The following is a 24,656-nucleotide window of genomic DNA, read 5'->3' on the forward strand; positions in this document are numbered from 1 at the left end:
AAACTGCTTTTCACCTTCAATCCACTGTGGTAAGTACCTATAGATTTAGCCCACATAAACAAAAGCCTGTTGAGATCCTCAGTAATTTTCTAAGGGTGTAAAGGATTCCAGAAACCAAAAAGTTTGAAAACCGCTGTTTTAATGATAAATGAACTATGTTTGCCAAGGAGCACTTAAGCCCTATTTTGACAAGACCCAAAGGTCCCTTATTTTAAAATTTTTGTTTTAAAATAAATAAGAAGTACAAGTCAAGTCACCCCCAGTATCCAATTCCACTCTCCCTGGGTGTCTCTGGGAGTTCTGTGGGTGGTTGACAAGACAGGCGCATTGTGTACAGAAATGGGCAGTGCAGCATTCGGCAACATGAGCTCCACAGCCCCACAGACCCTCTGGGTTCCTTGACTGTGGAGCGGGGCAGCAGAGAGGGGCTGCACCTGCAGCATAATTAATTGCCTTTGGTTCCAGCAGCACCACTTGGGTGATGTGGAAGTTGTTCAAGATCTCACCTCCTCATCCAGCGACAGGGAGGATAACAGCTCCCACTTCCAAGGTTGCTGCAAAGAGCTCAGCCCAGGGCCTGGCACAAAGTAAATGTCAAGTATGTGTTGCTCATCTCGTCATCACCCGCACCTCCGTCACCGCCATCCACTCGTTCCTATAACCATGTCCCCAGCTCTGCACATTCTGAGCTCCTGAGTCCTGTATGACAAGCCACTCTGCCCCCAGTTGTGGCTTTGCTTCCTAAGGGGAAGATGGGGTGATTCACAACATGGAAACAGCCAGAGGGAGGGGGCTTCAGATTCAGTCTCACTGAGTCAGTGGCTGCCCTTTGCTGGATCCCTCACATCACTGACTCAGACACAAGCACCTCTGAGAGCCCCTGATTCACAGTTACTCCAGGTCACAGAAGAAGCACGTGGCCAAGAGGCTGCCAGAGGGCTCCCACTGCCTATTCAGTCCAGACAATAGTGAATCTCCCCAGTCTGTGCCCAGTAGTCTCAGGGCCAGCTCTGCTCACATCTTACTGTGTATCTTTGTGTGCCAATAATTGTATATTCTGGGCAGAAATGTTCTTGAGATGACACATGCTCCAAACACCTCTAGACTCTGTCTGCCTCCGCCTCCACCCCCCCGTTTTCCCTAATGGTACAAAGGCTGAAAGAGGGTGATTATCAAGCTTAGCCATGTGGCATTTCCACATGACGTTTAGTGCTGTGGGTGCAGAGAAGTGCAGAGTAATGGGAATCTGCCCGCTCATAAATCCTACTTTAATTATTATTATTATTATTATTTTTAGGGACAGGGTCTTGCCATGTAGTCCAGGCTGGACTTGAACTCCTGGACACACGTGATCCTCCCACCTCAGCCTCCTGAGCAGCTGACACTACAGGCACATACCAACACACCAGCTCACAAGTTCTACTTCAAAGATCTGTCTGTTCTGGGGGATATCACATTTAGAATCTTAAGCTTTGTCCTCCCTGATAAAAACTTGTGGGGAAAAGTGAAAGAGAAAGGAGGGCATATTTATTGAGAGTTTTCTGGGTTAGATGGAAGGCACATGCTGATGTACTTGCACAAAAATATCTCATTTAGTCTTCACCGCAGCCCTATGAAGATGGAGTCATTATCTCCATTTATGGATGGGAAACTGAGGCCTCCGGCAGCTGGTGTCACAGAACTAACAAAATCGCAACGCAAGCCCAGGTCCGCCTAACTCACAAACGCTTACGCTGACAACTACTGGGGAAGGGAAAAAAATCCCAAGACTCCAGCACGGCATGGTACTTTTTCACATTGATGGTTCTTTTAAATTCTTGTTTTTCTTGGATGCAAAATTTTCTGCATAATTAATTGCCTTTGGAAATGACGAGCAATTTCCCATTCACTGAGTTGGAAATGCCCTGTAGAAATGTAAATGGCAATGTGACTGCAGGATCCTCACTTGTGGTAATGCCTGGGATGGGTGTGGGGGAGTCTGGAGTCTCCCTGGGTGGAGCAGGATTCTAAGCCTGGCTCTGACACCCAGGCCCACACTGGCCTGGCAGGTGGGGAGGCCAGGGGAAGAGGTGACTGCCAGAGGACCCTCCTAGCAGCACGGAAGAGGGTGCTGGCAGGTTCCCAGGGTCAGGCTCCCGGGGTGAGATGAGCCCATGCACGGGAGGAGGTGCTCTGGTGTCGCACTGCCCAGCCCAGCCCTGCCCTCCACGGAGCCCTCCTTAAGTCACTGAATGTTAATTAAACACAGGACATGCTCCTCTCCTTAAATACAGTCAGCCTGTAACTAAGGGGGCAGATTTCCCCATGCAAAGATGAGACTGCTCTGGGTCACAGGCTACTGACGTCTTCCTTCTCCCCATTCTTTTGCACCCCAATTTGTTGCTCCGTGGATGAAACACCTTTGAAAACAGAGCTATAGGAAATGGAAACACCCCCTTCCCTGGGAATTAGAAAAAAAAGGATCATGAAATCTGGCTGGGTTAGGTTGGGCCTGGGCTTGAGGGGCCTGCAGCTGGTGTAGTATGCCTGTGAACTTCATGAGTGCTAGCAGGAGGGGGCTGGTGGGCAGAGCAGAAGGGCCTTTTTGAAGAGAGACAAGCTGCACAGAGCAGTAGAGGGGATCAGCGGAGGTCCCCCTCCGCCACCTGCAGTTGAACAAGGTGGTCTGAAGTCCACGGACCCATAGACCCCCTTTGAGTCCCCCCGCCCACCTCCTCTTCTTCAGGTCTGGTAAAGATCCAGAGGTCTTGTGTCCACCACCCCTTTCACCAGCACTGTACTCTCTCTCTTTCTTTTTTGAGATCGAGTTTCGCTCTTGTTGCCCAGGCTGGAGGGCAATGGTACGATCTCGGCTCACTGCAACCTCTGCCTCCCAGGTTCAAGCTAATCTCCTACCTCAGCCTCTGGAGTAGTTGGGACTACAGGCGCAGCACCGTACTCTCAAGATGGAATCCATAAAATGGAGGGTTTCCTGATGATTCACGTAATGGCCACAAGCCAGGGAGAAGGCAGGAAGCTGAAACACCTGGATGACCCCAAACTGGTGACACCATGGATTATTTAGAGCTGGTTGTTGCTCTGTGACAGCAAAGAATTCATTTGCTCTGAGACACAGCCAGGTGCCAGACGTCCACTGCCTTCAGGTAGGCTAGGGTTGAGGACACTGACGGCCAGTGACAGTTCAGCAGGGAGTTAAGGAATCCAAACCAGGTGAGTGTGCATGCCCGGGAAGGGGTGCACCACCCACACATGCGGGACCCTCACTGTCCAGCGGATTGTGCCCAATAAATGTGGCTGGACCAAATAATTGAGCTAACAATATTAATAGTAAAGCCAGAGTGGTCTGGAGGGGTATTTTTTTCCTATTTGTAGAAACGACTCTTTTGAAATCAGTAAGCTGTCACAGAGAAACCACTCTATAATAAGCAATGAGTGTTCAAAAGGAAATTAGATAAAGAACCTAATGAGCTTGTATTACCTGAGCAGCTTTTATTTTTTAAATGACGCTAAGAGGCTCTTATGGACATGATGTTCTACCTCTCTTTAAAAACTGCCTTTAACACGGATGCTGTCTTAGTTACTGAGCCATAAAGAGTGTCTGGATTCAGAGGCTGGCCAGAATTATCATTCTGGCTGTCTGGAACTAAAGGTAGTAAAGGCCGAACAGTGTAAGAACATTGTATTCCCATCATGAAAGACAGTCATCTGGAAATAGTGACAGACACCAGGTTTCGGAGTTAGGAAGACTGCGCTGATTCCTACGTCCTCTGTGTGGGAGCAGGGTGACCCTTGGGCTGGCCACTCCACTGATCACCCCCGTGCAGGGTGGCTGGGTTGATGAGAGATCACGTTTGTGAGGTGTGTACCTCAGTGCTGATCAGCAGCAGCACCTAGTGAATGCATTGTTGTTGTTGTTGTTTTGTTTTTTTTACTTCCTGTGCCTTCCTCAAACCCACAGCTCTGGGCCTTTGCCTTGTGACTCTCTTCCATGCCAGTCATTGGCTAGTCCAGCTCAGATGGCGGCTTCTCCAAGAAGCCTTGCTAACAGCCACACTCAGCTGGCTGTTCTCAGCACTTTGTCCCTTCCTGCCAGAGACTGTCACACCATGCTGTCGTGACTGTGTGTGCTTGCCTTCCTCTCTGCACTGTAGCTGAGATATCAGGTTGTTATTCCTAGCACAGTAAGTGCCAGCCAGATGGATGGATGGGTGGAGCGAGGGAGGGAGAGATGGATGGGTGGGTGGGTGGATGGATAGATAAATGGATGAGTGGATAGATGAATGGGTGGATAGATGGTGGGATGGGGGGATGGAAGTAGGTATAGATTGATGGAGAGAGGAATGAAGGTATGGACAGATGGATGATGGATGGACAGATGGATGAATGGAAAACTGAATGGATAAATGGAAGGAGAGAGAAATGGGTGGAGAAACAGATGGAAGGATATACTTCCTATGTACTGAATTGTTTCCCTGAGTTCTCCTGTGCTCTCTGAGTGATCAACACCAATGACCATCTCCCTTTTCTTCTTAAGACTCTGTTCCCCTTTGGCTTTTCAAGGTCCTTTGCTGGGTTCTCCAACTCTCCAACTTCTAAGTCCCCTTCAGACACCCCCACCATACACCTGGTGCTCCCAAGGTTCAGACTTTGGCCGATTTCTCATTTCACCCACTTTCTCTAGAGAACAAATCTTACCAAGCATCTTTTACGACAACCTCTATGCGGACGATTGGAACCTGACCCCTATATCCCAGCCCCTTCTCTGAGATCTAGTCATGTTTTAAATGTATTCATTCAGTAAAGATTTAGTCAGTACCTCCACAGTGTCCAGCGGGTCTCCCATATTCCTGTCCTGTTCATGTGGGCCTCTGTGCTCATCACTTCTCATGGGGTCAACTGCAGGAGCTTCCTAACTTGATTCCAGCCGCTATATCTACCACTCCAACCCTCCCTCCATGTTGCTCCCACCTGGGAGTTTTCTGATGCTCTCCTAAACCTTTGATAGATAAAATCCAGCACCCCTCTGACACAGGAGGCCCCAGTAGCTCGCCTTTCTATGGCACTGAGTTTTCTCCCTCTGCCGCCATGACAGTCCCCAAGGCCCCTTCTTCCCACCTCAACCACTGTATCCCCTTCCCCACTCCTTGGCCACCAAGGCCTGATCTGAACATGGCTCCTGAGGCCCTCTGCTGTGACACCCCTTCCCCAAAGAAATACGGGCCCTCTGTTTGGGCCTCCTGGGTGGATTCCATTCCATTCCTTTTCCATCCGCATTCACACTCAAAGATGATAAAAGATGGTCTGGTGCCAAGAGTCCATCTGTCCACACAGATCCAATGATCAACACAATATGCAAATGCAAAGACAAGTAGTCCCTGCTTCTTTCTCTCTCTGAGCCAAGAGTGGAAAAAGTGATTGGGAGGACTTGGGCAGGTGAAGGAAGACATAGCAAGGAAAATGAAGCAGAGACCCTGAGCTTGGGCAGATGCAGGGAGGGGACTGGCTGGAGAGAGGGAGAACAGGGAGTAAAACTAGACAGGGACAGGCTCCAGCAGGGGCAGACAAATGGCTTCACACCCACCTCTGCCAACAGAGAGATAAGGAATGAGATAGAAGGCGAGATGGGGCAGGTCATAGCTGGCTCCTGTCTGGTCCAGGGCTCAGGTTACCTCTGAGAGCCCGAGCTGATAGAGCTCTGCCACTGCTGAGTGGAGCTGAAGGGCCACACATCAGGAGGTGGTGCAGGCAGAAGGGGCAGGCTGGAAGAGCCAGCAGGAAGGTGCCCCTCCCCACAGGATGGAGTCAAGGAGCACGAGGGCGGGCAGTAGCAGATGTCAGAGAACCTGCTTGCTCTTCTCTCAGGGTCTTGATGAATCTGCTTCAGGCACATAGGAGTCCAGCAGCCCCCAGAGCAGACAGGGTGGCGGGTGGCTTGTGTAGGTGGGGCATATTAAAAACGCGCCATTCGGCACTCCGAACGCATTGCTAGAGACACCCATGTAATCATTTGAAATGAAAACTGCTCAAATGAACTGGAAAATGTTTTACTTGTATTTTCTCATATTCCCGAACCTTTCTTTCCACGGTTCAAAAGTTTGCATTGTCTAATTGCTGATTTCCATTTGTGAATGAATCAGCGTAAAATAAAATTAAGTGCCAAATTAATCTACCCATCTAGTTTTAGGCATTAATTATCCTCTGAGCCATTTTCTCCTGCGCTTGCTGCATGTCAAGGCAAGCCTGGATACAGTGATGTGGGATCCAGTATTTGACTCAGGAATTTAAGCCCAAACAGTAGAGGATGTCCTTGATCTCTAAGATCCACAGTTTATTGTGAAACGGGGTTCTCATTCCAGGCAAATGAAACATATTTCTCACCTTTTAAAGGTGCACTAACACTGTCAGACCAAATAAATTATGGGAGCAGAAATTCACTGCATGGTTTTATGACACATTTCCCCAGTTGCCCTGATCAACCAACTAACAACATTACATTTCCTCTAAGTGTCACGGGGTCAACCCCAGTGTGGCAAATGCAGTGCTGGTGAGGGCAGAATTTTGGAAATTGCATGTGCTGTTCTCCTGGAGTTATGCCAAGGAAGGCCTTCTTGGTTCTGCTAAAAATCCCCCAGGCATCCAGGATACAATTACAGGGTCCTCGATCCCTGGGGAATGGGAAAACCATATATGGTGATTTCGTCAAAGCCACCACTCTTGAAGACTATGGGGACAGAGAGTTGGACACCAGGAAGAACAAGTGTATCATATCTCCAGCAGGGTCAAGAGAACTTTGGGGACCGAGGACATAGAGCCCCTGACCCATTTCCTTTTGAGGTTCAGCATTATCAGAATCTTTCTAAAAGGAGGGAGATACCCTTAACCCAGCACTGTTGGTGATAGGAATGCAAATGTAACATTCAATTTCCAGCTACTCAGAAGGCTGAGGCAGTAGGATCACTCCAGGCCAGGAGCCCAAGAGCAGCCTGGGCAACATAGCAAGACCCTGTCTCTAAAATTAATTAATTAATTAATTAAAATAAATTAGCCAGGCATGGTAGCATGCACCTGTAGTCCCAGCTACATGGGAGGCTGAGATGAGGGGATTACTAGAGCTCAGGAGTTAGAGGCTACAGAGAGCCTCGACTGCAATACTGTACTCCAGCCTGGGTAACAGAATGAGACTCTGTCTCTAAAAAATAATAATTAAACAAAAGAAAAAAGAGAAGCATTCAATTCCACCTAGTAACACACTGCCAGAAAACGTAGAGCCTGGGCTACTGGTGTTCAAGGTGGAGGGCTGGCTCTGATTGGAACCCCTTAGAACGTAGCTCCCCAGAGCAAAATGTCATGCTTCGGAAACAATGGCTGCATACGTGAGTATAAACTAGGTGTTGTCACTCAGGCGCCCAAGGATGCAGCAGCTCTGCCGCACAAGCTGAATGCCCCAGAAGGAAAAGGCCACTAAACCACCAAGCATACCCTGAGTTTTTTCTCAACAGCGACACCATGTGGCAGCAGCTAAAGGCACAGGCAAGCGGGCTGCTTAGCAGACTTGGGTTCCCTCTTTGCTTGACACTGGAAGCAGAAGGGATTTTGGAGTCTACCTCTGTGGTTCTTCGATGAAAACATGAGGGAACTTGCCCAGGAGGAAGGCGCTGGACTGCCTGGTAATGAAGAATAGCTGAGGTACTTGAGCGATTAATTACAATAAAGTGATAGGAACTTATTTGTGGTACCCAAGCCAGTGCTTAGACAGGAGGGAAGATATAAGTTTAAATTATACAGATTTGCATCAGGAACAAAAGGTTATGCTTCCATTCGGACAAACCAGTCCTGATATCTTTCCAGGCACTAAGAAAAGCAACCAGAGGAAACCTGGCAGGGGAGACATTGCTTGGGGGGAAGACTGAGGCTTTGAAATTCCATCTCACCCTTCTAATAATACCTCTGCATTTGCTTTTCTGTAGACAAGCTTGGAGGCCCAAACAGTCAGGCTCTGACTCTCCCCAACTACCTCAAGGGGAAAGGAATCTGTCAGCTTCCCTAAAAGGGAAAAGGAAAAAGGAAAACAAAGTCAAACAGAAAAGCTAATGTTGCTTCTCATCTGTTTGAAGGCATAAGGCGGAAGAGACACGGGTTCTGTGCAGAGGCACTGTTGGACCCTGGGGGAGGAAACCTGTAGGCCCTCAGTTGGAAAATATTAAATTCAGGGAGCTTTTAATGAGCTTGAACAGCTCTTTGATGGTTGCTGATGTTAAGATGTAAATGGAGCATTTGAAAGTGTGAGCTTTCCAAGAATATGGTTTTTAGGAAGCAAGTTTCCCTCTTGCCATCCCTTCCCTTTGGGGCTATTCAAATGAGACCTCAAGTCATCACATCAGTGGTGGGGTTAGGGTTATAGCAACTATAATGTGAGACCCAAAGAACCCCCAGCTCCAGCTAGTACCAGCTGCTACTCTGGGTAGAACAGCAATGGCCTCACACAGATGGATTGAGAAGGGATGGGATAAAAGGCATAAAATTAAAGGCAAGAGTAATAAAATGTGATGGAAGCAAACACTGCTAGCCAACCTAGCAGCACAAATTACATTTAGCACCTCCGACAGGGAGGGGGTAATCATGAGTAATAAATCCAGGCTCTGGAAAGAAATTATGGGCTAAATCACTTGACAATGGGTAACAGCAGGGAAGTCATGGATTCAGCTTCCCAGGAAAGGCTCAAGACAGTGTATAAAACCCATCAATCACACTGAGACAAATTTCACTGGGTAGGGCCCCAAGACAGTCTAGATCTGGATTCCTAAACAGCCTCTGAGTTTCTCCCAGAGCCAGAAATGTGGCAGCAGCACAAACACGCCTCTAGTCCCACCATCCAGCCTAGGGATCCTTCACCCCAGTGCATGGTGGCTGCTGTCCACTCCAGGAAGATCAGGCAAAGTCAATACACAGACAAGGGTCGTCTGCTTCCTGTTGTACATTTCTGTGCTGTCAGCTGAGTCCACTCCCTGCTATCATGGATGTCACAAACAGTTCCTGGAACTTGTTCCTTCCTCAGTCTGAGGCCCCAGACAGCACCTAAACCATCCTGTTATCTGCAGGTTCCTCCCATCGCCTCCTCTAGAGCCCTCTAAGTTCTCAACTCCCAGCTATTCTCACTACAGCTTAGCAGGAAAGCAATTTGATCTAATGAATTCTCACCAACCCTCAAATGATTATCTCTTTTTAGAAGAACAAGCCAGAGAATGCAAATTATCTGCTCAATATGGGCTTTCTCAATATGTGTAGGGGAGGTTCCAGACCTTCTCTGGCCATCTTGTGTAAGATAAACCTGGGAGAAGAGGAAGGAAAAGCTCCATCACCACCACCTCTCCCACCTCCCAGCCATCATTCCATAGATGGAATACTCATCCACAGCTCCATTTCTGCCCTATACAGCTTCCCATCTTGAGGCAGGTACCGAAAGCCCAGGTCTCCTGGCTTGGAACCATCAGTGGACAAGATCCCATCTTATTATAGAGACACAGAGGAGCTGTCTAGCATTAAGCCAAGTAAGACCCTAGAAATCCAGTCCTGCTCCCAGAAGGGGGATCCCTTCTGCTCAGAGACTAAAGGGGCCCCAGGAATTGGGGTTTCACATCCAGAGATCTTCAGGATCTCTGCTCCATCCCATCCCTGGACCCCGAGCAAAGCTCCCTGCAGCTTCTTGGCTGCATTCATTTTATTCATCTTCAGCAGAAGGTGCTTCAACACCCTAACTGATTGGCTTCCCCAGGTTCCTGGCTTGCTGAGGATCTGCCTCTTTCTCAGGACCCTTCTAGCACACCTATCCCTGCTTCTAGCCCACAGCTAGAGTGCCTTAATGAACCAGGGGCTTGGAAGTGAGGAAGCGTCCTTGTATTGTGCTGCTGGAACACCTGTTTCTTCCCAAGATGCAAACTCAGTTCATAAGATGCTTGGTCATCCGAGTCCTTCCTCATAGAGCAGGTCACTTGCTTCCAACTTGTTTTAGAAAGGAGGAGAAACATTACTCCCAGAAAGTCTTCAGCATGAGAGGGTTATACAGATAACGAGGACTTACAATTTTCTTTGGTCATTATTACAGCTGGTTTAAGGAAAGAGTGGGTTCCCATTCTACCGGAATAAAACTTAAGTTGAAGAGAAACTCAGAATCTTCAACATCGCAGACTTTTTTTTTTTCCTGCTCTTGGCTTTTTAGAAATGGGGAACCAATAGGAAACAAGTACATGGTCATACTCCCATCTGCTTGTCCACTGGCTTAGCATATATTGAGGGCTTCTACCTGGGGACAAAGTACAGTTGTTTTTCAATATGATACCCCAAATCTACTTGCTTCAATCAGCAACTGAATTCAACACTAAGTTCTGGGAGGACACACACGGAATGGTTAACAGTGACTGCCTGAAGCTTGGGGGTGAATGGGAGCAGAGTGAAGGGTAACTTTCTCTTTTCACTCTACCTACATCTATACTGCTGTGTTTGTGGTTTGTGTTTGTTGATTTGTTTGTTTTGAGACAAGGTCCTACTCTTTCACCCAGGCTGCAGGGCAGTGGCATGATCTCTGCTCACGGCATCCTTCACTTCCCAGGTTCAAAAAATTCTCCTACCTCAGCCTCCTGAGTAGCTGGGACCAAAGGCATGTACTACCACGCCTGGCTAGCTTTTGTGTTTTTGGTAGAGGCAGGGTTTCAGCATGTGGGCCAGGCTGATCTCGAACTCCTGACCTCGAGCAATCTGCCTGCCTCAGCCTCCCAAACCGTTGGGATTACAGGTGTAAGCCACTGTGCCAGGCCTGTGGTTTTTCTTTTTTTTCTTTTGAGACAGATTTTCGCTCTTGTCCCCCAGGCAGGAGTACAATGGTGCCATCTTGCCTCACTGCAACCTCCACCTCCCAGGCTCAAGTGATTCTCCTGTCTCAGCCTCCCAAGTAGCTGGGATTACAGGCGCCTGCCACCACGCCTGGCTAATTTTTTGTATTTTTCCTAGGGACAGGGTTTCGCCATGTTGGCCAGGCTGGTCTCAAACTCCTGACCTCAGGTGATCCACCCATCTCAGCCTCCCAAAATGCTGAGATTTCAGGCGTGAGCCACCGCGCCCAGCCAGTTTTTTGTTTTTTAAACACAGAAAGTGTATTCATGGACTCCTTCAGATATCAAAGTAAATTCAGAAATGGCCAAAAAGCAAAAGGAAGTGAATATTTTTAACAACATGGTCCAGGCTTATCAAATTTCTGATGGAGGCTGAGATCTGGGAGATCAGCTAAGTGGGAGGGTGACCTCTTCATAGCCACAGAATAGTCCAGAACAGACCCAGGCATTCAAAGTTCACCCCAAGGCTGGACTCTGCTCAATCCCTCTCACTGGTCTCTTCCAGGTTTCTGCCCCTGAAGCTCAAGAGCCTCCAAAGCTCCAGCCAGCTCCTCTTTACTTAATCCCTGGCAGCCCTCAGGACTTGAGGAGCAGGTGTGTGCCTTGAGGTCACTGCCCCCCAGGTGACCCTCTCACCTGAGAGGTATCCAGGAAAGGCAGTGGTATTTTACCTCATTCTAGCATCCCTCAAAGCATTCCCGGGTTAAAGATGGGAACTTTCACCAGCACAGAGGCCTGAGCAGCTTCTGAAGAACTCCGTGGCAGACACAGAGGTCAGATTTTTGCCAGTTCGTTCAAATGAACTGGGTTCCCCTCCCTCTTCTACCTTGGTAGAAGCACAGAAAAGGGAGTTTAGCAGCCAATGCAGCCACCAAGACTTTCCCTGTCACCTCATTAATCACCGGCTGCCAGTGCCCGCTTACCTGCAGATGTAATTCGTCTTGCAGGAGTCCTGCAAATTCAAACAGTTGGGCTTCTCCCTCTCTTCATAGGAGCACACAGGCACGATGGTCTGTCGCCTCCGCTCTGTGCAGGCGATGTCCCGGCAGGAGCAGAAGAGCATTCCATAGCTGTGCTTGGCCGGGACCTTGTCAAAGAACTGCCGGAGGGCCTTGTGGCACTTGCGGCGGTTGCAGACATCGTTGGACACGCTGGTGGTGCACGGGGTGATGTACGCTGATCTGTACTTCTTGCAAGTGTCGTCGAGGTTGCAGGCCTTGGCTGCATCCAGGCAGTTGTTCCCTTTGGGAATGTGCTCCACTGCAAATGCAGAGAAAGACAGGCATGGTCACAGTGCTTGGCTCTGTGTTCTCACCTATTCTGTTTTAATTGAGATCCTGCCATTTATCTGGCATTGCCAGTGGCTCTAGAACTTAATGAGTTTTGAAGCTAATAACTTAATGACTTCATGACAAGAGAAAGCTAGGAGTACAAATACTAGGAGTCTACAGCAGCACAAAAACTCCTAACATTCCCACAGATGTAGAATTAGGAGGTGCTAGGTGAGGCCAAAACAGAGGCACCTGCCTGGCTATGTACATACGAGGCAACAGGAGAATAAGCTTCCAGCCCCTGGTTAGTAAACTGAAATGAGGATAAAAGAAAAAAACAACAAATTATATACTTGTTCATGATATGCTGAATGCAAGTATAATTGCCATACAATCCTCCAAGAATATAATTATGTAATAAATGCATATAGTACATGCTAATTACTATATGATTACAGAGTAATTACATGGTTATTTGAGCCCAGAAGACAAAATATTATGCCAGATTCTCTAAACAGGAACAAGCAACCACAACGAAGCTGTATTTAAGTTTTAGTTCGCAGGATGTTGAAAGAAAACCAGAATAAATCACATAAAAATTGGCAAACCTCTCAATTACCACTTAACTTACCATAGACAACACGTGGGCTCTGTGAGTACTAAGGTTCTAGATTAGAAAAATTCAGCTTGTATTTTGAATAGAATTTCAATGGGCTCCAGGAAACTCACAACCTATACACTCACACCACCAGAGAAGCCAATGCTGTCTACACTGCCTGCCCTCTGCTGTCTGCAGCAAAAGCATAGTGGAGGCAGGGCCCATTCGGTGCTGGGCAGGCAGGCCAAGGCCAAGGCCAAGCCCAATAGCGAGGTTAAAGGATGAACGGACAACAGGAATTCAACCCTGTCCCCGTTAGAAGGATGTTTCTGCAGGGAGAGGGAAGTGATGGAAAAACCTTCCAGAAACAATGTATAAGGTAGTCCATGGAGTACTGATGATGAAGTGTAGCAGTGATTCTCTGGAGCGGGCAGGGAGCTGTTGGACCAGCACTGTGCAGCCGTGGGATGAGATACCCAAGCAAGTTCCTCCTCAGGCCTCAGCCCCTCCATGGATTCTATGACTGCCTTTCATTCTGTTTATGTGCCTCCAGTTGATAGGGGCCAGGAAGGCATTTAGGAAATGACAAAAGGCTAAAAAATTGACAAGAGACAAGGAACAGTTGGGTTAGGTGGGACTGAAAGATAGAGCAGTGTATTTGCTGCCTGTCTAAAGGGCACACGGTATATTATTCAGCCTTAGAAAAAGAAGGAAATCCTGCAATGCGTGACAACATGGATAAACCTTGAGGACATTAAGCTAAGCAAAATAAACCAGTCACAGAAGGACAAATACTGCCTGATTCCACGTATAGGCGGAATCTAAAATAGTCAAACTCACAGAAGCAGAGAGTGGAATGATGGTTGCCAGGGGCTGGAGAAGAAAATGAAAAAAAAAATGGGGAGTTGCTCTTCAAAGGGAATAAAGTTTCAGTCATGCAAGATGAATAAGTTCTAGAGACGTGCTCTACAACACTGTGCCGATTATTATCAATATTGTATTGTACACTTAAAACTCTGTTAAGAGGGTAGATTGCATGCAAAGTGTTCTTGCTACAATTTAAAAAATTGTACATAAATAAACAAAGGGCACACAAAGCAAGTCCAACATTTTAGGAAAACAACTCTCCCTGTTCTACTGAAGATGTGTCTTGCTTTCAGAAAACCCATATGTAAATATCTGAAATCACACCATGATACCCTGGCACCATGAGTCATATTTTATTGTGCTCCGGGTTCATGTGTCTTCCTGTGACATCAGAGTCCAAGAAACTTGCTGTAGAGAGATATAGACCAATGGAACAGAACAGAGCCCTCAGAAATAATACCACACATCTACAAGCATCTGTAAATGGGAAAAGGATTCTCTATTTAGTAAATGGTGCTGGGAAAACTGGCTAGCCATATGTGGAAAGCTGAAACTGGATCCCTTCCTTACACCTGATACAAAACTTAATTCAAGATGGATTAAAGCCTTAAATGTTAGATCTAAAACCATAAAAATCCTAGAAGAAAACCTAGGCAATACCATTCAGGACATAGGCATGGGCAAGGACTTCATGTCTAAAACACCAAAAGCAATGGCAACAAAAGCCAAAATTGACAAATGGGATCTAATTAAACTAAAGAGCTTCTGCACAGCAAAAGAAACTACCATCAGAGTGAACAGGCAACCTACAGAATGGGAGAAAATTTTTGCAATCTACTCATCTGACAAAGGGCTAATATCCAGAACCTACAAAGAACTCAAACAAATTTACAAGAAAAAACCAAACAACCCCATCAAAAAGTGGGCAAAAGATATGAACAAACAGTTCTCAAAAGAAGACATTTATGCAGCCAACAGACACATGAAAAAATGCTCATCATCACTGGCCATCAGAGAAATGCAAATCAAAACCACAATGAGATACCATCTCACACCAGTTAGGATGGCGATCATTACAAAGTCGGGAAACAAGAGGTGCTGGAGAGGATGTGGAGAAATAGGAACACTTTTACACTGTTGGTGGGACTGTAAACTAGTTCAACCATTGTGGAAGACAATGTGGCGGTTCCTTAAGGATCTAGAACTAGAAATACCATTTGACCCAGCCATCCCATTACTGGGTATATACCCAAAGGATTATAAATCATGCTGCTATAAAGACACATGCACATGTATGTTTGTTGTGGGCACTATTCACAATAGCAAAGACTTGGAACCAACCTGAATGTCCCTCAATTATAGACTGGATTAAGAAAATGTGGCACATATACACCACGGAATACTATGCAGCCATAAAAAGGGATGAGTTCATGTCCTTTGTAGGCACATGGATGAAGCTGAAAACCATCATTCTCGGCAAACTATCAGAAGGACAAGAAACCAAACACCGCATGTTCTCACACATAGGTGGGAATTGAACAATGAGAACACTTGGACACAGGAAGGGGAACATCACACACCGGAGCCTGTTGTGGGGTGGGAGGAGGGGGGAGGGATAGCATTAGGAGATATACCTAATGTAAATGACGAGTTAATGGGTGCAGCATACCAACATGGCACATGTATACATATGTAACAATCCTGCACGTTGTGCACATGTACCCTGGAACTTGAAGTATAATAAAAAATAATAATAATAATAATAATAATAAAAGAAAAAAGAATTTTGCTGTAGAAGGCAATGAGCAAGACAGGAGCCCTTCTTGGGTGTGGAGTACAGGAAGCTGGCAGCTGCACATCCATCCTGGCTTTAACAAGCACACCTGGTACTGTTTCTCCATCTCGCTCTTTCTATGTCTGCTCTCTGGCTCCTCTATTTCTACACTCAGGCTTCCCAGGAGTCAGGAGTGAAATATTCACCACGTGCCCTGACAGGGCCACCAGGGCCTCTGGGCCTTGGTGACACTTCTAGCCTTCTCCTCTTTTGAGACTTCTAATATTTTGCTATTGAGCCCAAGAGCAGTGATTTATATTATTGAAAGTCAATAGTTCTCTAGATTTCTAAATTATGCATTTTTGATGATAATCTAAAACAAATTAAGAGGACCATATTCTGGATCAGACTTTTAAGGCTGGGTACTGGTACACAATTTCACTACCTGCACTTACATTTGTATTGATGTTGAGTGGCACTTTATAATCTCTAGCCAAAAGGGAAAGAACAGAGGCACAGAGCTAGATGAATACTTACAGGAAGTGGCCAGTGAGATAAAAACAAACAGTTCAAATGGAGAAAAATGCCTGAAGAATGGTGTCAATACGTGGCACCCTAGTAATACAGGCCTGCCAAACTCAAAAGGACCCATGGAGAAGCCGAGCACTGCATTCAAACTGCAAGCACCAATTTAGTTTCAGCAAAATAATATTATCTCTTACACTAAATTAATGTTATTAGCCTGCATTTCATTGTTTTCAAAGTTCTGTTCGTATTTATGTGTGTCGTTTTCATAGTTGTGTAAAAGCCAAGAATAAGAGCTTACAGTTGTATGTTTATAAATGTCAAATAACATCATAATAAAAATAATGAAAGTCAACACATAACATCTAGGAAATTAATTTTTCTCTGTAAGGAGTCCACCAACTTATACACAGGCTTTAAAAAATTTGGCCTAGTGTGCCAGGTGCGGTGGCTCACGCCTGTAATCCCAGCACTTTGGGAGGCCGAGGCAGGCGGATCACGAGGTCAGGAGATGGAGACCATCCTGGCTAACACGGTGAAACCCCGTCTCTACTAAAAATACAAAAACGTTAGCTGGGTATGGTGGCCGGTGCCTGTAGTCCCAGCTACTCAGAAGGCTGAGGCAGGAGAATGGCGTGAACCTGGGAGGCAGAGCTTGCAGTGAGCTGAGATTGCATCACTGCACTTCAGCCTGGGCGACACAGTGAGACTCTGTCTCAAAAAAAAAAAAAAAAAAAAAAAAAAAAAAAATTGACCTAGTGTATACCTTTTTTGTTATAATAATACCTTTTTAAAGTTGTTAAAACTACATATGCCATTAAGGTTTTCCTCTTAATGTTATCAGAAAAGCAATTGTTTTTTAAAAAAAGGCTTTGTACAAAGTTGGAACAGGGTGAATAATTTTATGTCTAAACCAATTGCTCAAAGTTTACTTCATGTAGCAGTGGGTGTGACTTAGCCTCACTTTCTACTGATTCTATTTTCATCTATGTATAACTCTTGCCAGAGCACCATCGCCTTACATTATTTCAGAGCCCATGACAAATTCTAGAATGCACAACCTGGCACATTCAAAGGGGAAAAAACTATTAATTCATTTCTAGCTCACAGGTGAACATGCGACTTCCTTTTTATTTCAGATTCTCATTCACACAAAATATTTTTATAACCCTTGCCAACTTGACATTTGAGGTCAGCATTACCCAAATACCAGAACTGAACAAAGACAAAAGAAGAAAATAATAGACTGATACTGCTTACAAATACAGATGCAACAATATTCCCCAAAATTTAGTAAACTGTATTGAGCAATATGTTAAATGGCTAATGCATCATGACCAATTTGGGTTTATCTCAATAATGCAAGGGTAGTTTAATACTTAAAAATATATGTAATTCACCACACTAACAGAATACAGTAGGAAAACTATAATTATTTCAATAGATAAAGAAAGAGCATTCAATAAATTTCAATACTCATCCATGATAGAAAAAAGTTCAGCAAATTAAGAATTAAAAAGAATCTCTTAAATCTGATACAGAACAGCTATGAAAAACCTATAACTAAAGTCATATTTCATGGTAAAATACTAAGATCAAGAACAAAGGATTCCCCTTCTTACTGCTTATAGTCAATGTTGTTTTGGATGTCCTATACATCTCTAAAGAATCCACAAAACAATTATTAGAAATAATAAATGAATTTAGCAAAGTCATATGATACAAATTTAATATATAAAAAGTAATTGTACTTTGAAAAATACATACTATTTTTATTGATATATAATGTTTGTACATATTTATAAGGCATATGTGATTTTTCATTAATGCATAAAATGTGTAATGAGCAAGTCAGAGTATTTAGGATTTTTCTGAGTCTACAAGCTTCATTTCTAAAAATTTTATTTGTAATTAGTAAATAATAATTATATATATTATGAAGTAAAATGTGATGCTTTATGTTTAATGTTATGGAATGACTAAATCAAGCTAATTAACATAGCCATCACTTTCATATGTTAGCTGCAAAAAATTAGAAAATGAAATTTTAAAAAATAATTTTATTTACAGCAGGATCAATGAATAAAAAATATAAAAAGCACTTAAAATGAATGTAACAAAAGACATACAAGACCTCTACACTGAAAACTAAAAACACTGCTAACAAAAATTGAAGACCTGATAAATTAAAATATATACCATGTTCATGGATCAAAATACTCAATACTGTTATGATTATTAAGGCTCAATATTATTAAAACTTAATAGCTTATGTAGTTTTAACAACTTTAAAAAGGCAACTAATATTATTATAACGAAGAAGGTATACACTAGGCCAATTTTTTAAGCTTGTAAATAAGCTTATAGATAATTATCTCCAAATTATAATACATTTTGAAATTGTCAAACAGATTCTAAAGCTTATATGGAAATGAAAAGGACACAGAATAACTAAAGCAACTGGAACAAGGAAAACAAAGTTGAAGGATTCACACTAACCCTTCTCAAGTTTTACTATAAAGCTTAAGTTATCAAGACAGTGTGGTACAGTATAGGCATAGACAAATTGAACAATGGAAAAGAAAATAGAACTCATAAATATCCCACACACCTACAGTCATTTGATTTTTTTGAAAGCAACACTGAAGAAATCCAATGGGGGAAGAAAGTATTTTCAACATATAGTACTAGAATAATTGGATAATAATTTTTAAAAAAGAAAAACCCAAATACAAACAAACAAAAAAAACCTCAATCCCTACTTCACACCATACACAAAAACTAATATAATATGGATCACAGACTTAAACATAAAAGCTAAAATCATAAAGCTTTTAGAAGAAACATAAGATAATCCTGGAGATAGACAAACATTTCTGAGACAGGACCACAGAAAGCAATAACCATAAAAGGTAAAACGTTGATAAGGTAGAGTTCATCAAAATTAAACACTTCTGATCACAAAGGACACTGCTAAGACAATGAATAGACAAACCACAGACTGGGAGAAAATATTCACAAAACATACGTCTGACAAAGGACTGGTATCTAAAATATATTAAAAATGCCCAAACCTCAATATAAGAAAACAACCCAATTAAAAATGGGCCAAATCTTTGAACAGACACTTCACAGAATAAGATAAATGAATGGCCAAGTAGCATCTGAAATGTGTTCAACATCATTAGTCATCAGAGAAATGCAAAATAAAACCACAATGAGATACACTCTACACTCACCACAATGGTTAAAATTTGACATCAAATGTTGTTTAAAAAATGTGATGTCTCTAGAATTCTCATACATTGTTGGTGGGAATGGAAAATGGTTCAACCACTTTGGAAAAACGCTGGGTAGCTTTTTATAAAACTAAACAGACAATTACCCTATGACCCAGAAATTCTACTTTTAGGTTTTCATCCAAGAGAACTGTGAACATATGTCCACAAAAGACTTGGACAAGAATATTATACCAGCATATTGATAATAATAAAAACTGGAGACAGCCCATGTATCCATTAATAGGAAAATGGCTTAACCAACGGCGGTCTATCCACAGTTACCCACCTGGACTACTACTCGGAAATAAGACGAGATGAACTATTGATACACAAAATAGTGTGGATGAATCTCAAAAACACTCTGTTGAGTGAAAAAAAATAAAAGACTACACACAGAAGTACACACAGTATGATTATATATGTAGTTCTAGAATAGGCAAAACTAATTTATGATTTTTTAAAAAATTAAAAGACTGGCTCCTTCCAGGGAATGGGGGTGAGGATTGGCTAGGAAGGAATAAGAGGTAACTTTTTGGGGGTGATGGTAATGTTCTCTACCTTGAGAACGGCTTGTGTTGCACAGTTTGGGCCAAAACTGAGAGAATAGTATGCTTAAGGTTTGTGCCTATGTAAACATTACCTCAAAAATGGGGGGGGGGGGGAAGGCCAGGAATGGTGGCTCATGCTCGTAAACCCAGCACTTTGGGAGGCTGAGGTGGGAGGATTGCTTGGCAGAAGGTCGCGACCAGCTCATGCTCGTAAACCCAGCACTTTGGGAGGCTGAGGTGGGAGGATTACTGGAGCCCAGAAGGTCAACGCTGCAGTGAGCCATGATCCACACCACTGCACTCCAGCCTGGGTGACAAGAGCGAGACCGTGTCTCAAAAAACAAACACCACCAACAAAATAACAAACCACGAAAAGAAACAGCCTAAACCAATATTGAACACTGGTTAGTGATATGTGTGCTGAAGCATTTAGGGGCAGTATATTGATAAATGAATTTTAAAAATTTAGAAGATGGACATACGGGCGCTCATACAGCAACCATATTTAGATGTGAATATGGAATACAGGTGTTGGGTATATGCATTAACCATATTTTTTTCCACTTTTCTATATGTTCGAAAAATGTTCATAATAAAATATTGGAAAAAATAAATTCATGCCTACATTATTACTCTTTTCCAAAAGTTTCACAGGGGCAATTGCGCACGGCACATGGGAAATCACTCTTGGCCCCTCCCCTCCTTTCGCCTGCTAACTTAGTCCCTCACAAATCCACCTCCAGCTCTCTCCGGGCCCTGATGCTGCGTATCCTACTGCAATGAAGTTCAAAATAAACACTGCTGAAATCACAGGATATATAAATTAGGGTTGAGTTTTCACCTGGTAAGAAGATTGATCCTCTATATCTATTAAATGGATCCCCCAGTGCACGAAAATACTACCTCAATGACTTGAGGGCACCGGGAGGAGAGGGGAGAATGATTCGATTTACACCCTTGGAGTCAAAGCCAGCCTTCCATCAGCTCGCACACCGCACAGAGGATCAGGAGCCCGCCTGTGTTTTACGGTCTGGGCACAAGCGCCTTCTCGCCTGCGTGGGAAGGCTTCTGAACAGCTTTACCATAACTCTAACTGCCATCCTCTCCACAGCTCATTTTAGAGCTCAGCATTAAAATGTCGCTTTCCCCCTCCCCTCCCCCTCTAATCTCTCCCTCCATCTGCTGTTATTCATTCTTTAACTTGGTAGAACGTCTGGGATGCTGTCTGAATGGGAAGTATTCTCAGAATGAACGCTGTTTACTAGAAATCCTTTTTTCTTGGGGGAGTGCATATGCGAGTGGGTTGTGCTCAGCTAATGTGCTCCTCTCCAGCCTCGGCTCTGTATTACGGAGAATGCCATTTAACCAGATTTTCATTTCAAATTCCACACAGCCATGTTGTTACTTTGCCAGTTACGTATTGCTTTCTTTACCATCATTCTAAGCCTCTCTGGCTGTGATCACATCTGGTGGTGACTTGTTTCTTGTTTTCTTGGCCATGGGAGGTATAACATTCATGGCAACTTGAGGGCGAGATCCCAAAACCTGCGATGAAAAGGGTCAGGTGCTGCTGAAGGAGGCATGGATTAGGAGTGAGGGGCATCTGGGTTTTAAATGTGGTCCAATCATCGGGCCGTCTTTGTACAGTCAGCTTTCCCCCCGTGGACGTCAGTTTCCCTATTTGTGGGATGATATATCTAAGGTCCCTTCAAGCCTTAAGACTCTTTGATTTAATGGTTCTAATATAATTTGCCTTTTCTAAGTATAACGTCAAATATTTAGAATAAAATGTGGTGATGAGGGACAGAATGTAAAACCCCAGCCAGAGGCTCTATGCACTTGAAGGCACTGGCCTCTCAGCAGTCTGCTACTCCAAAGGAGTACATGGACCAATGATTTTAGCCCTGACTTGCAGGCAGAGCAAATGTAAAAGGTCCCTCCAACACCGTGAGATGTGGAAGTGTCAGGGATGACTTATATAATCAGAGAAGCTTTCATATTCTAAACTCCTCTGGAGCAAGGAACTGCCTTTATCCCAAATACAATCCTCACACTGTCCCAAGTAAGAGGCTATCACTGCGGCCGGCAGCCCTGATTATTTACACTTAGAAAATGCCACCGTTATTGGCAAACACCAGGGCCAACTAACCAGTTGAAACGATTCAGGATGAAACACAGATGCAAGCAACTAGAAATCCATTTCTATAGATTATGAGGTAGAATAAAACAGTAAATATATTAAAATCTGCATGGCCTACATGAGATATGATTTACGAAGCAAAAATTCACAAGACGGTAAAAGAATGTTTGTTTGCAAATGCTTGCCAATTTCTGGTATCTTTCTGCCTTTCTTTTTAAGGCTGCAGAATTGAATTCACAATTTGTTTCCTCTTTTTCTGACTTGATTAATTACTATGTTAATATAACTACTGTTCTTCTTCTAATAGGCTCCCTCTAATGTGTTGTCCCAGAAAATTAAAAAATGGGTAAAAGATGCCAGATCTTCACAGGTGTAGGCAAACTTTTCTGGAAGCTCACAATGGCAGTCTGGGCTTCTGATATCCACACGGATCGTATGGCAAATTTGATCATACAGGTTGTGACCCTTGTAAATGATCCTTCAAGAGCTTGGTATTTTCCAGCTAGGGTGCTAAAAATTACATTTAAAAAGCACATGTTGGCTATTTGGAACCCATTTTGTCATTCGTACGCTGTTTCAGACATACTGTATTACATGATGATGAAATTCCTCCTAGTTCTGTTTTTTCATACCTTACACAACTATATTAAGCTGCAAGCCATACCCAAGTTTTCTCTGGGGTTCACGGTGACTGAATTATGTTCAATACCTGTAAGTTTGGAAATAATTATTTGGTCTGGTGAAGACAGTTCCCCATGTTAACCACACGTCACAGGCTAGCCTTATCCATTAGAGCTTCCATTTCCTTAATGCACATTCTGTCGCCAGCCTGCACCCTCTGCTGTGCAAACCTTAAAAAATTGGATGTCTCCTGTAAGTGGTGTGCAAGTCACATGCTTGCTGCTGCACAATGATTAATAGTGCTGTCCCAGAAAATGGGATCATTACATTTTTAATTAACCTTTCCAACCTCCTCCACCTTTTCCTTTTGTTATACATTGGATCTCTGAAGTTTTCTACTTGTTTATGTTCAACTAGGTTTGAAACAAAGGCATGAAAAATGGTTGCAGGTGACACAGGAGTCGATGCTTCAGGTGAGATGCCTGGTAGGGTGCAGTGCCTCATTGTACATCAGATGGAGGGACAGGCGCTTGGAACTTGGTGGCTGGGTTCCCACCTAATTTTTGTTTTGGCAGCTTAGCGTTATTTAATGGCCTTGGCTACCAGGAAACTGGCTTTTTAAAATCTCTTTCAACCTAATTATAATTACGGTGTATAAATCATACAATGATCAATTATAAAAATCTCAGGTTCATAAATATTTAACTTAGCATTTAAATCCACACTGCAGGAGTGCATGAAATTTCTGAGCCCGTCTCTTCGCAAACAACTGCTTTATTACAGTTCCATTGCCAATTACTGAAAACTGAACCAAGTTTGTCTTGCCACACACTCAGGCACATATTTGAGCATAATGCCTTTCTGTGCGTTAAGCTGGCACAATTTAGTTATTTCTAAAATATGCCAGGTCTCCCAATAAAAAGATATTTTGCAAAGACTTCTATGGCCATCTTTTAATTCCTCAAGTATGGAGAGGCACAATTATAATATTAGACATAAAAACACTCATTAAAATAGATTTTATCTAATGTAAGATTGATTCCGAGATAATTGAGGTCAGATTTGTTTGGAAAATGTATTGTGACATGTGCAAATGGTGATGCAAAGAGGAAATGATCTTCTAGGAGGACTCAAGCACAACAGCTAAATATTTTTCAGCAAAATCATAAAACCATAATTGGATTTCAATTTAGTAATAGCCAGTCTAAGACAGGCCATTTTTAATAATCTAATTATGTGTTCAGGGCCTACCCAGAACTCTACAATGGCTACAGAACTATTAATTGTACTCAATCCTGTTGCATCTTCAACCATGAAATTTGCTATTACATGTAGGACTGGCTCTCAGTTATGGATACTTTTTTTTTCCCAATCTCAGATCATCTTTATAACATCCCAAAATGCCTATTCGTTTAATTTTCTAAAAGTGAAATTTTTTAATGACTTTCTCTGGACCAGAAAAAAATAGCTCAGATTTGTGGTCCTTCTACAGACAAAATTCACAATGAGATCTACAAACATTTCCCCTGTTTTTATGAAGGCTCAGAGATCAGCCCTTGCTTTTGTCTGATTTTCATTAATTAAAGGTATTTAATTGCTAACATCTCATTAGCAGTAAAATTAATGAGTACTTCAACTACAGGAAAAGATCTGCATGATAATATAAACCTAATTCATTTTATGGGGTACAAACTGTAGCTCCACTAATATTTAGCCTGTGCAAGCGCCACTGATATTTAGCTATTTCAACAGTAAAAGGCTGAACATGTCTTTAAAACCAACGCTGCTTCTCCCCAGAGAAAACAACAAATGTGAGCCAGCCGAGTAACAAAGAATCCAAACCCCCCCTTCCCCCTCCTTTTCCACCAATGTATTGCCATGGAGAAGACTAACTGGAAGAGAAATATGGAGTGATTTGCTTTTAACAATTTTCTAAGTTGCTACTAAATAAAAAGGTATCCTTAAAATAATGTGCACTTATAAACTAGCATACCCAGCTTTCAGAGTATCTCTGTGTGTGCCATGCTGAGCAGCCAGACAACACTTGTCCCAAAGAGGCTGCCAGTGCTTGGGACATTTCACGGAACTCTTTCCTGGAAGCCTCAGGCATGTTCTTTGGAATCCCTGAATGACATCGACTTCCCT

General features: G+C 43.5%; 1 protein-coding gene across 4 annotated transcripts in view; it reads right to left on the bottom strand.

Moving 5' to 3' along the window:
* Window positions 1-24,656, bottom strand: part of GFRA1 (GDNF family receptor alpha 1) — a 218,779-nt gene that overhangs the window by 55,720 nt on the left and 138,403 nt on the right. For all 4 annotated transcript variants that reach the window (XM_050805658.1, XM_050805660.1, XM_050805661.1 and 1 more), the window contains one exon: window positions 11,810-12,146. In XM_050805658.1, coding sequence (XP_050661615.1) covers window positions 11,810-12,146 — 337 coding nt within the window. The remainder of the gene's footprint in view (window positions 1-11,809; window positions 12,147-24,656) is intronic.

The sequence above is a fragment of the Macaca thibetana genome, chromosome 9 (genome assembly GCF_024542745.1).
Source record: "Macaca thibetana thibetana isolate TM-01 chromosome 9, ASM2454274v1, whole genome shotgun sequence".
NCBI lineage: Eukaryota > Metazoa > Chordata > Mammalia > Primates > Cercopithecidae > Macaca > Macaca thibetana.